Source organism: Pteropus vampyrus, unplaced genomic scaffold (assembly GCF_000151845.1).
Source record: "Pteropus vampyrus isolate Shadow unplaced genomic scaffold, Pvam_2.0 Scaffold261, whole genome shotgun sequence".
Taxonomy (NCBI): domain Eukaryota; kingdom Metazoa; phylum Chordata; class Mammalia; order Chiroptera; family Pteropodidae; genus Pteropus; species Pteropus vampyrus.
In genome coordinates this window covers 2,918,721-2,928,582 of record NW_011889042.1, presented here as the reverse complement: position 1 = coordinate 2,928,582, position 9,862 = coordinate 2,918,721, and the positions used below count along the sequence as shown (strand labels likewise).

At 49.5% G+C, this 9,862-nt stretch overlaps 1 protein-coding gene across 1 annotated transcript; it reads left to right on the top strand.

The window, feature by feature from the left end:
• Positions 1-2,315: 2,315 nt before the first annotated feature.
• DYNLL2 (dynein light chain LC8-type 2) lies at positions 2,316-9,581 on the top strand. Its single transcript, XM_011375096.2, has 3 exons — positions 2,316-2,615; positions 5,509-5,647; positions 7,583-9,581. The coding sequence occupies exons 2-3, from the start codon at positions 5,516-5,518 to the stop codon at positions 7,718-7,720; spliced, it is 270 nt and encodes an 89-aa protein (XP_011373398.1). The 5' UTR covers positions 2,316-2,615; positions 5,509-5,515; the 3' UTR covers positions 7,721-9,581.
• The last annotated feature ends 281 nt before the right edge of the window (positions 9,582-9,862 follow it).

Sequence of the window (9,862 nt, the reverse complement as noted above, 5' to 3'; positions counted from 1 at the left end):
TTAGAAAGAGCCCTAAACCCTGATTTACATATTATTCTTTACTGTTAGGAGGCAGGAGAGTGGAATGGCTGAGTGGAGATACTGGGAACAGACAGCCTGGGGTTGAATCCTGCCACTGACAAGCTGTGTAATTTGGGGCAAATTACTGAGCTTCTCTAAGCAGCAGTTTCCTCTGTCCAGGGGAATAGTAATATGCTCATCTGGATTGTTCGAGATTAAACGTAATCATACGTACATTTAAAACACAGAGCCTGGCACAGAGTGAGGGCACGATAAATATTAACTCTTATCTATAAGCCATATTGTTATTAAGTCTACAGTTTAGTCCATGTCATACACATTGATATCCATATTTCTTAAAAGTCTTAAGTCTTGATTCCGAATACTATTATTCGAAGTTCTCTGTCCCTGCCTTGACACCCCACCACCCAAGACTGTGAATGACCAAACTCTTGCCCTATACTACTCTAGGGAAGGGGACCAGGGAAAAGGAGGATTTATAACCTGGCCACATGGCCTTGGATGGGCCACTGCTAGTTCATAGTCACCTTTATGCATGCTCCAAAAGGTATGCATCTTTTGGGTGGACGCTGGCCTATACGAGAGCACACAGCTTACCAAGTGGAGCACAGACTATATTTTAGCCCCACTTGCTCCTTAGGCTGAATGCCCCTGTACAATGAACAACCTGCACAATCACACATGGCAGTTCTGACCTTCAGGCCATAGAGGAGCTGGAAGCTAATTATCATTGATTGAAGAAAGAAGGGACCAGTTCTCCTAGTAGTCCGTGAGATTAGCTCTTCACAAGCGCCAAGTGGATAAAACATCCTCCTCCTTCTCTCTCCCTCCCCACATGCCCCACCCCCCATTCATTCACACAGAGGCTGACATCAGAATACCCTTGGTGTTTCAGGCCTTGTCTGTTTCTCTGAAATCCTGATTGAGGTTGGGAGATGACAGAGCTGTGGAAAGCAGAAGTGGGAGGGAATGATTTTCCAGGTTTCCCCTGACACATAATGAACACTAAATAAAGATGTTCCAAACCAGAGCAGGCCAGGGCCAGAGCAAGTCTGACTTCCTAACTATGGTTTGGGGCAGTGAAGGAAAAATGATGGAAATGGTAGCTGCTTAATCCTCACTGTGTGGCCTGAATGCTTGGTTTCCAATAAAGACTCTCACCACTCCTTTAGGTGGACACTTTCTTTATGAAACAGAAAGGAAGAAAAAAAGCAGACGTTTCCTGTTCTCTGGAGGTGTGTCGCGTGGAGTGGAGGGCAGGCACTCTTCCAAGGTGCACATACGTTTACACACACTCTCATAAACATAGCCTCTTCAGCTCCAGAGGGGCTGCTGCCTAGAAGCACCTAGAAGCCACATACAAGCCAGACCTGTGGTGATCTGGCAAGGCCTTTCCCCTCTCTGTACCTTGGTTCTCTCCTTTATAGGGTGAGGAATATGGATGAGGTGAATTTTAAGAATCCTCAGAGCTCTGATGTGCCACGTTCCCACCTCTAGAGGGTTCTATTCACTCCCCTTCCAGTCCTGTCTAACCAGACAGGTAAAGACCTACCGACCAGGAACGCCTAACTCGCACAGGGGGCTGTGTACCAAAGACAAACCTCCCTTCTCACAATTGCACTTAGGGTCTGCCTCCATTGCCCTTGATGATAAACAGCACCTGGGGCCCCTGGCTGGGGAACTTAGGTCCTGTGGCCTAGAGTCTCAGGAAAAAGGGCTGAGCTGGATGGAGAAGGGAACATTCCCTGAATGTGAGGGGAAGGGAGCCCTGGGGCTGTTTACGACTTTACCTTTCCGTAGGGTTGGCTGTTCCTCTCTTTCCCGCATATTTGGAGGAAGGGAAGGGGTCCTGTCTTTTCCTCTGAGGCTGATGACTTCACCTCCATCCCCTTCCTCTACCTAAGGTTAGGATCTCTACTCTTTTCCATCAGCTCCAAGGGTCTGAAATCTCCATCCCCCTCTCTTCCTTTATTCTTCTTGGGATTGGGGTCTTTAGTCCTTCCCTCTCTCACAGCCTCGCTTCTTTACTCCTTTTTAGGCCTGGCCTCCCCAGCCCTGGGTAAAGGGGTCTGCATTCCTCTTTTCTCTTTAGGCCAACATTTTCCTCCCCCAACCCTTTCCAGCTCCCCTCACCCCCTCCCTCTGCCCCAAGGTATTGTGGGAGGAAACAAGATGTGGGGCGAGAGCGGCGCGGGGAGAAGCCCGCAGTGCGGGGCCAGGCGGGCGCAGCCAATGGGGAGCGCGGACGGCGGCGCGCGCGGCGGGGGGGGGCGGAGGCGGGCGCTATTTCAGCGGGGGCCGCGCGTCGGCCGCTCTCAGCGGCGGAGCGGAGCAGCGAGGCGCCAACGCAGAGCAGGCAGGCGGCCCGGCGGGTGCGAGGAGGAGCGCAGGCGGCTAAGGAAGCTCGAAGGGCGGACGGCAGCGGCGGCGGCGGCGGCGGCGGCGTTGAGCGCTCCGCCCGGGGCTGCGGGAGCCGGAGACCGCGGCGGAGGCTGCTGCTGCAGGAGGAGCCGAAGGGACACCGCCCCTGCCCGCTCCCTGCCTCAGGCCATCGCTGCTCCCTTGAGGCCCCGCGCGGACTCGCTTGCGTGAAGGTGAGCGGTGGATGGGGGCGTCCTCGGGGCTGCGGCCTGCGCCCGTTGTGTGCGACCCCACGCGCGGTGTCCCTGCGGCCTCCTCGCCTCACCGATCCCCCGAGCAGGGCTGGCTTCGATGTGACGCCCTCAGCGCCCCTCCTTCAAGGAGCTGCGCCACCCTGTGCTCTAGGTCGCGACTGGAAGCCCCGGGCTGCGGAGGTGCCGCTCTCATCTCCCTCGGGAGCTTCCCTGCGCTGCGCGGAGGCCTCTGGTGTTTGGGGCCGAGCGGTTGGGGTGGAGAGGCTTCGGGCGTGACGCGGCTCCTCCTGACGCCGCCACCACCGCCACCCTCTGGGGCGTCCTTCGTGCGAGTAGGACGCCCAGTCACCCCAGCGCTGCTCGGGGCTAGGCGGGGGAGGGCGGCTGACCCGCCCGGGCGGAGGTGGGGAGGAGGATGCTTTTTCATTCCCCAGGTGCTGGCCTTCTGGGGGATGGGATGGTGGAGGGATATGGCCCCTCCAGAGGTCTGAAGGGAGAAAATACTAGTATTTGTGTGTCTTGGGGATTGGGGAGGGCGGTCCATGTCTTTCGGAGGCTTAGCCTTTTTCCTTTTTTTTTTTCTTTTTGTCGAAAAACGGGGGATGGGGAGGGCGCGTAGAGGATAGGGTGCTGTCCTGGAGTGCTCTCTTCGCTTTTCAAAGGAGCTCCTGGCTCGTGACTGAGGCAGCTGGCCTGGGGCCCTCTGGTCATCCTCGGATCTGGAGGCACAGGTTCTTTTTTCCCAGGAGGGAGGGGCTAGGCTTGACACCTCCCTGTCTTTTTCTCACTGGCACCTTGGACAGGGGAGGCTGGGACTAGGCCTCTCCTCTCAGACGCCTGGGGGGCCAGAGGTGAAGAATCGTGGCATTGTAGTCACAAGACCAACGTTATGTAACTGCAGGCTCTCTCCTGGAGAGTAAGGTGGCTTTTAATTACTGTGATAAAGTTGTTCCTTTGGACTTTGGGGATGAGCAGGTGAGCTTGCTGGGAAAATGGGTGCTAATTTCGTACTTCAACTTCGCCGTCTGTTACCGGGCCCCACCCCCACCCTTTGGTTTATAAACAGTGCCCCCTTGTGAGTGGTGACCTGGAATATGGAATAGGCCACCAGGTGACACTAGTTTTCTTCACCCATAAAGAGCCTTATAATATCAGCATATACTTCTTGTGCTTCTCTTATACCTTTTCCCAAATTCACTGAAGTTGCCTCATTTATCTTATTTAAAAATCATTGGTTTTTAAAAAGATGTTGATTTGCCCAAGGTCATTTAGCTAGTCGGGTCTTGAACGAGGTTCTCCTGACCTTCTTCAACACGAGGCAGTGCTCACGAACACTCCTTGAGGCTCTGACTTTTCCTCTCAGGGTGTGTGGGGGCAGAGGGTGCTGGTCCACTGACCCTTCGCTCTGCCAATCTCTGCTGAAGTGGAACCAGCTCCGCTTAGTTTGGTAGTGCCAGACAAAGGTGCTTTGGATTTAGTCACGGGCTGTCTAACTGGCACCTGGCATGCATGCATTTTTTGCATCTGGTACAGGCTGAAGGAGTAGTTATGGGTTGTTTTCCTTTGTCTGCCCAGTCCACAGGCTAGTGTGGAAGAGATCAGGGTGGCCTGGAATGATACCAGGGATCTCTCCTTGAGCAGGCAGAACCCTGTGTATATAGCCTTGTATCAGACAGGGCTGGAATGACAGCATCTTTTGTTCACTGGGCTGGGCCACAGAGTAGTGGTGCTTTGAGGGGTGAGTCGTGACGGGTGGATTGTTATTGCTCTGTGTGACAGGATTGTGGTCAAGAACAGAGGATAGGATTTTTCAACTCATCTCCTCTATTCCTGCAAAGCACCCGCACATGCTACAGACTGCCAGGCAGATTCTGTCCAGCCTACCTGGGATTCCTTTCATCCCAGGAAGGGACCATAGGAAGTCTACCTGAGAACTCTGGTTGCTATAGGATGAATACCTTGATTTAGATAGCAGAGATATGAACTAGGGCTGTTAATTCTTCATTTTTTGCTTCTCTGTCACCACTGGGCATTGGTAGCCTAGGAGTTGGCAACCTTTTTCTGTGAAGGGCCAGATAGTAAACATTTTAGGCTTTATAGGCCATACAGTATCTTCCAGCTGTTCAACTCTGCCATTGTAGTGTGTTCCTCTAAAACTATTTATAAAAACAGGTGGCAGGCTGAATCTAGCCAGTGCGATGACCCCTGTATAGATTGTCCTTGTTTGCAGATGTTCTCATATAATTTAAATTAATTCTTATAACAAACCCTAACAGAGAGCTGTTTTCATTGCTAAAATGGGAGTAATCAAATGGAGAAAGACTAAGTGACTTGTCCAAAACCACAAGAGTTCATAGTCTGAACCAGAAATCAAGGCTACTGATTCCTAGTCTGTTATCTTTCCACTGTGATACCATGATGTAATAATGGTCATTAAATCAAGGGCTTATTGTGGTCAGGTGTTATGCCACCTGGTTTACCCTTAGGATAACCCTGCAGTCCCTATTTTAAGGTGATGGCATGAAAACACTTTGCCCAGGGACACAACTAGTAGGTGATATATTGTAGTATCTTTGCTATTGGTGATATTCAGAATATCAGAAATAGGTAAATTTAGTGTTGGAAAAAATCTCACTTTACATATGATAAAAACTGATGGCTGATTATATCTTTTTAAATTTATCTTGTATTTCCCAGGCTTGGGGACCATGTCTGATAAAAGCTTAGGAGCTCTCTCTTATTGCCTGTCATCCGTGTTTTCCGTTGCCCTCACCTTCTGTACATTCCTCTCACTGAGGCCCCACTCTCAGTTGCTAATGTTCGTTGTTCAGAGCATGTGGTTGTCAGCCTCACCTCTTTGCTTCTTCTGCAGTGGCACGATGTCTGACCGGAAGGCAGTGATCAAGAACGCAGACATGTCTGAGGACATGCAACAGGATGCTGTTGACTGTGCTACGCAGGCTATGGAGAAGTACAACATAGAGAAAGACATTGCTGCCTATATCAAGAAGGTGCATTGGGAAAGCTGTGGCTGGTGGCCAGGGGTGGGAATAGGCAGCTGAACTGTGCCAAGGGAGGGCTGGAGCTGGGGACATAGGAAAGCAGGTATATCCCATGCAAAAACAAAACAAAACAAAACACCTTAAGAACTTGGAAAGCAGACAAATTAGGAAGTGAATTTTAATTGCCAAAGCGTTTACCTTAGTTCTTAAGAGAGACTCTGCTGGGTATGGGTATGTGTGCTCATTCATGTTTACAGATTATTATGTTACTTCAAGGGGTCGGGAAGAGAAGTTTCAGGATTAAATAGAACTGGCCCAATTCAGAACTATTCAAAATGAATATCAAGGATATTTGGATGGATAGTATATGATCATATACTAACTAATATTCAGGGAACTTCATCATTTAAAGTAAGCTAATCCTTGTCATGTAGGAGGTGTCCTCTTCTTTCTCTTAAAAAGGTTCTGCATCATGCCCTCCTCCTAAGAAAAGGAGAGCTTGAATATATAATTTTTTAAATGGATGAGCAATATTGGGGCAATGGGTTTAGCTCCTAAATTTCTGAGTGATGGGGTGAATGGATATGGTTAACATGGTGAGGAATTAGCTGAGCTAGAAGTGAAAAGTGGTACTGAGGGCCCTTGGTTACCAGTCAGGATCTATGTCCATTAGTGGCATAGTCCCAGTCTTTGATATTAGCTCTGTTATACCAAGAAGGATGCCTAAGAGTAGTGACATTCTGGTCCATAGAGGTGGTAGGGTGTCTTTGAGTTTTACAGAACTCTGCTTCCTACCCAGATGGGTGGAATGAGAAAGGGAAACTCTGGAGTCCTGAGAGAGTTTCTGAGTGTGAAGCCAAGGGGTACAGAGCCAGGAAGGCTCCTGGGGGTGCTGGCTCCTTGCTGAGTGATGGATGGCTTTGCTGTCCTAAGGAGAGAATCCAGAATCATGGGCTCTCAGAGCCAGAAGAATCCTTAGATTATGTCTGGACCAGCTTTCTTGTTTTGCTGATGAGGAAAATGAGACCTAGGGAAGTGACTATGGCTCTCCTATGTTATAAAATCTTGAGTTAAGATTAAAGCTGGGTTTGGTAACGCATGCTCTTTCAACTGTTTCCCAGTACCTCTTGGAATCATGTGGTACGGGAGCTGTGAGGAGGCCAAACAAGTTGCCCCAGGGTTGGCAGCATTTCTGGGCTTATGGTGGCGGGCTATTGCCCTTTCACGGCTATGGCAGGATGCATCTAGAACTGAGCCAGCCATCTGTTTAATTCTGTGTCCACAAGGTGACAGGGAGCTGCCTGTCTGATTAGGTCACAAGGATTTCCTAGGTGGCTTTGATACTGAATTTGTGCCCCTGAGAGAAGTAAGCTGGGGACATAGGAAGTGCATCGAGGCTGAGAGGTCTCTGTTCTGATGCTTACAGCCCACACATTGCCTGGCACACAGGGACACCTTTAATATTGACTTACACAGAACTGCTTCCTGGTACTCCTGATATTTGGTCCCCATTTTGCTCTGGTGTCTTGGTTTTTGGCATTTGGAAATCCTAGTTTAGTAATGTGGGAGGCGATGGGTGGTGAGTCATAGAGGCTTGCCCCTCTGTTTTACTCGTGCTGTGTGACACCGGAATGGTTCTTCTACTTTATTCTGCTTCTCTGATTCCCTTGCTGTAGAATCACAGGGTGGGCTATGGAATAGGGTAGCTAGAGGGAGGAGAGATGATCAGGGTGTAAAGTGCTGGAGAGAAATAATGGAGCCTTTGTGGTATTACATTAATAATGAGGGAAGGAGTGTCCTAGCCAGCCTTAGAACCTGAGCTCCTTAGGTTAAAGGAGCTGAGGCCATGGGTTGGGGGTGATGACTAATCAGAATCCCATTCTGATTTCTCATCCTCCAGCTGTTCTAATCACCTTTCTTCTCTCCCTTTTATTCTTCTTTTAGGAATTTGACAAGAAATATAACCCTACCTGGCATTGTATCGTGGGCCGAAATTTTGGCAGCTACGTTACACACGAGACAAAGCACTTCATCTATTTTTACTTGGGTCAAGTTGCAATCCTCCTCTTCAAGTCAGGCTAGATGGCTACAGGGAAGGTGTCAGTGGCGGCGGCAGCAATGGCAAGCAGGCGGTGTTGCTGGGACTGTTTTGCACTGGGGCCAGCATCAGGATGTCCTCTCCAATGGCTGTGCTACTGCATGGACTGTATACTCGATTTCATGTGTATGTCGCAGTAAACAAAACCAAACCTCTTTCTGTTTAGTTGCCTGGGGAAGAAGGCTGCTTTATGTTTATTTTTCAAGAGTTAAAAAAATTTTTTGGTTGTATTGCACTAGGAAATCTCTCCCATCCCTCCCTTTTCTCTTTCTCTCCCTTTACAAAATAAAAAGCCCTCAAAAAAGCCTATGACTAGGAGGGCTGGGGAAAAGAAATTGGTTTCTGGAGGTGGTACTAAAACTGTGCAGCTGCTTCTTCCTGATGGTGATGGAAGGCCAGGGAGGCTGCAGGGAGACAGTGTTAGGATCAGCAAGGAGAGAGGGATAGGAAGGAGGGTAGGGGGATTGATCTAGTACCAGGGAGACTATTCCACTGAACTGTGATTCCACGACTTGGGGCAGAGGGTGTGGTTGGGGAGGGTGGATTCTTTAAGGGGCCCTGAGACGTGTTTGTCTTTGGTGTGTGGGAGTGGGGAGCAGATTTGTCTTGCTGTCTTTGTCAGAAGAGTTTCTAAGTAAGGGCTGTGTCTTTGTGGATTACCTTTTATTCTTCCTGCCAGAGCTCATGCTAGAAGGATGTTGGAGGTAAGAGCAGCTTGATTATTTTTCTTTGCATTCTTCTCTACTTCTGTGTGCTCCCTGCTTAGCTCTTGGTTTTCTCATTCCTCTGGAATTCTCTTAGAGCAGCCCCCATTAGTTGGCTGGCAAGGGAATTTCTGGTGACTGTCGTTCCTTAATTAGGTCTTAGCAATCAAACCAAATCAATGTCTCCCTTGATTCTCCTCTGTGTATGTGTGTGTGTGTATGTGTATCTTGGTTTGGGTAAAGGGGAGGGAGGGGTAAGACGGTGTGGAATCTCTAGAGTATAAGGGGAGATAGGGTGCATAGTTAGTTCTAAATGGGCCTTTATGTTAAAAACCTCTGGGAGATGTATGTTTATTGGGGTGAGGACAGGTGTCACCCCCCTCAGCCATCTTGCCCAGACATTGCTTGCCCTATGGCTATCTGTTCCCATGAAGGCTTTAGGAGGATAACCCACAACGAGATGGCCAGGCTGCCACCTGCCCTGGAGTTGGCTTTCAGTGGAGAGAGAAAGGGACTTTGTGGATGGTTGCAGCCTCTTGTGGGAGGTAGGGATGGAAGTGATAAAGGGCTGTGAGGGGCTTGGGAGGAACTTTGGAGGCCAGTCTTGCAGTGATAAGGCCAGGTATCAGGAGATAGAGCAGGGCCACTAGTGGGAGGAGATTCTAAGGAGAGTGCTGGGGAAATCTTAACTGTTGGTCAAATAGGGATGGGGTGGGGGTAAGGGTGGGGGGAGTCATTGCTGGTTGAGCTGCTGATTCTTGTAAATTGCGTTCAGAACTCATGTGTACGGTTGACAGTGGGGGAGGTTTGGGATTCAGCTCATTTTTTTTTTTCAACTCCATCTGTGGGGCTGGTAGGGAAAGAGGAGAATGTCCCCTCCCTAAGCCTTTAGTGTATGCTGAGCTTTCTTTTTGACAGGTTAGGGTGGGGATTGGGATGATGAGTGAGTTCTATGTTTCAGACCCTTTTATGAATGTCCAAATATGTGTTTTCCCCTACCCTCCCAGACTTGTGTGGCCAGTCGGAAATGTTTGGTGTTCATCTCTCCCTCATTTCTGGAGCAGGGGCTGAGACCCCGCTACATCTCTTATGCTCTGCATCCATGCCTCTTTTGGACATTAAAGGTTGATTGATGCACTTCTGATCTGTTTGGGTTTCTTTGGGGATAAAGGGGGATGGTCAGGTGGCAGTGGTGCCACACATGGGTGGCGTGGAAGGTATCTAGGATGGAGTAGAATGGGGGCCGAAGAGAGAAGACCAGGCAGATCATTGGCCTGAGTCAGGTTTTAGTTGTAAGGTCTAGGCTTGAGCCACTTAAATGGAGGAAAACCAGCCAGCAGCACTCAGCCACAAGGGTTCTTGGGTTCCTTGGTAGAGATAGCCAGGTGAGCCACATTTTAGGTCTTCAATATAACAGGTGGT

Excerpts from the sequence above, each read along its gene's own strand:
- DYNLL2 (XM_011375096.2), top strand. The coding sequence starts at position 5,516 with ATGTCTGACCGGAAGGCAGTGATCAAGAACGCAGACATGTCTGAGGAC. Across the intron at positions 5,648-7,582 it reads TTGCTGCCTATATCAAGAAG|GAATTTGACAAGAAATATAA; the intron begins GTGCATTGGGAA and ends TTCTTCTTTTAG.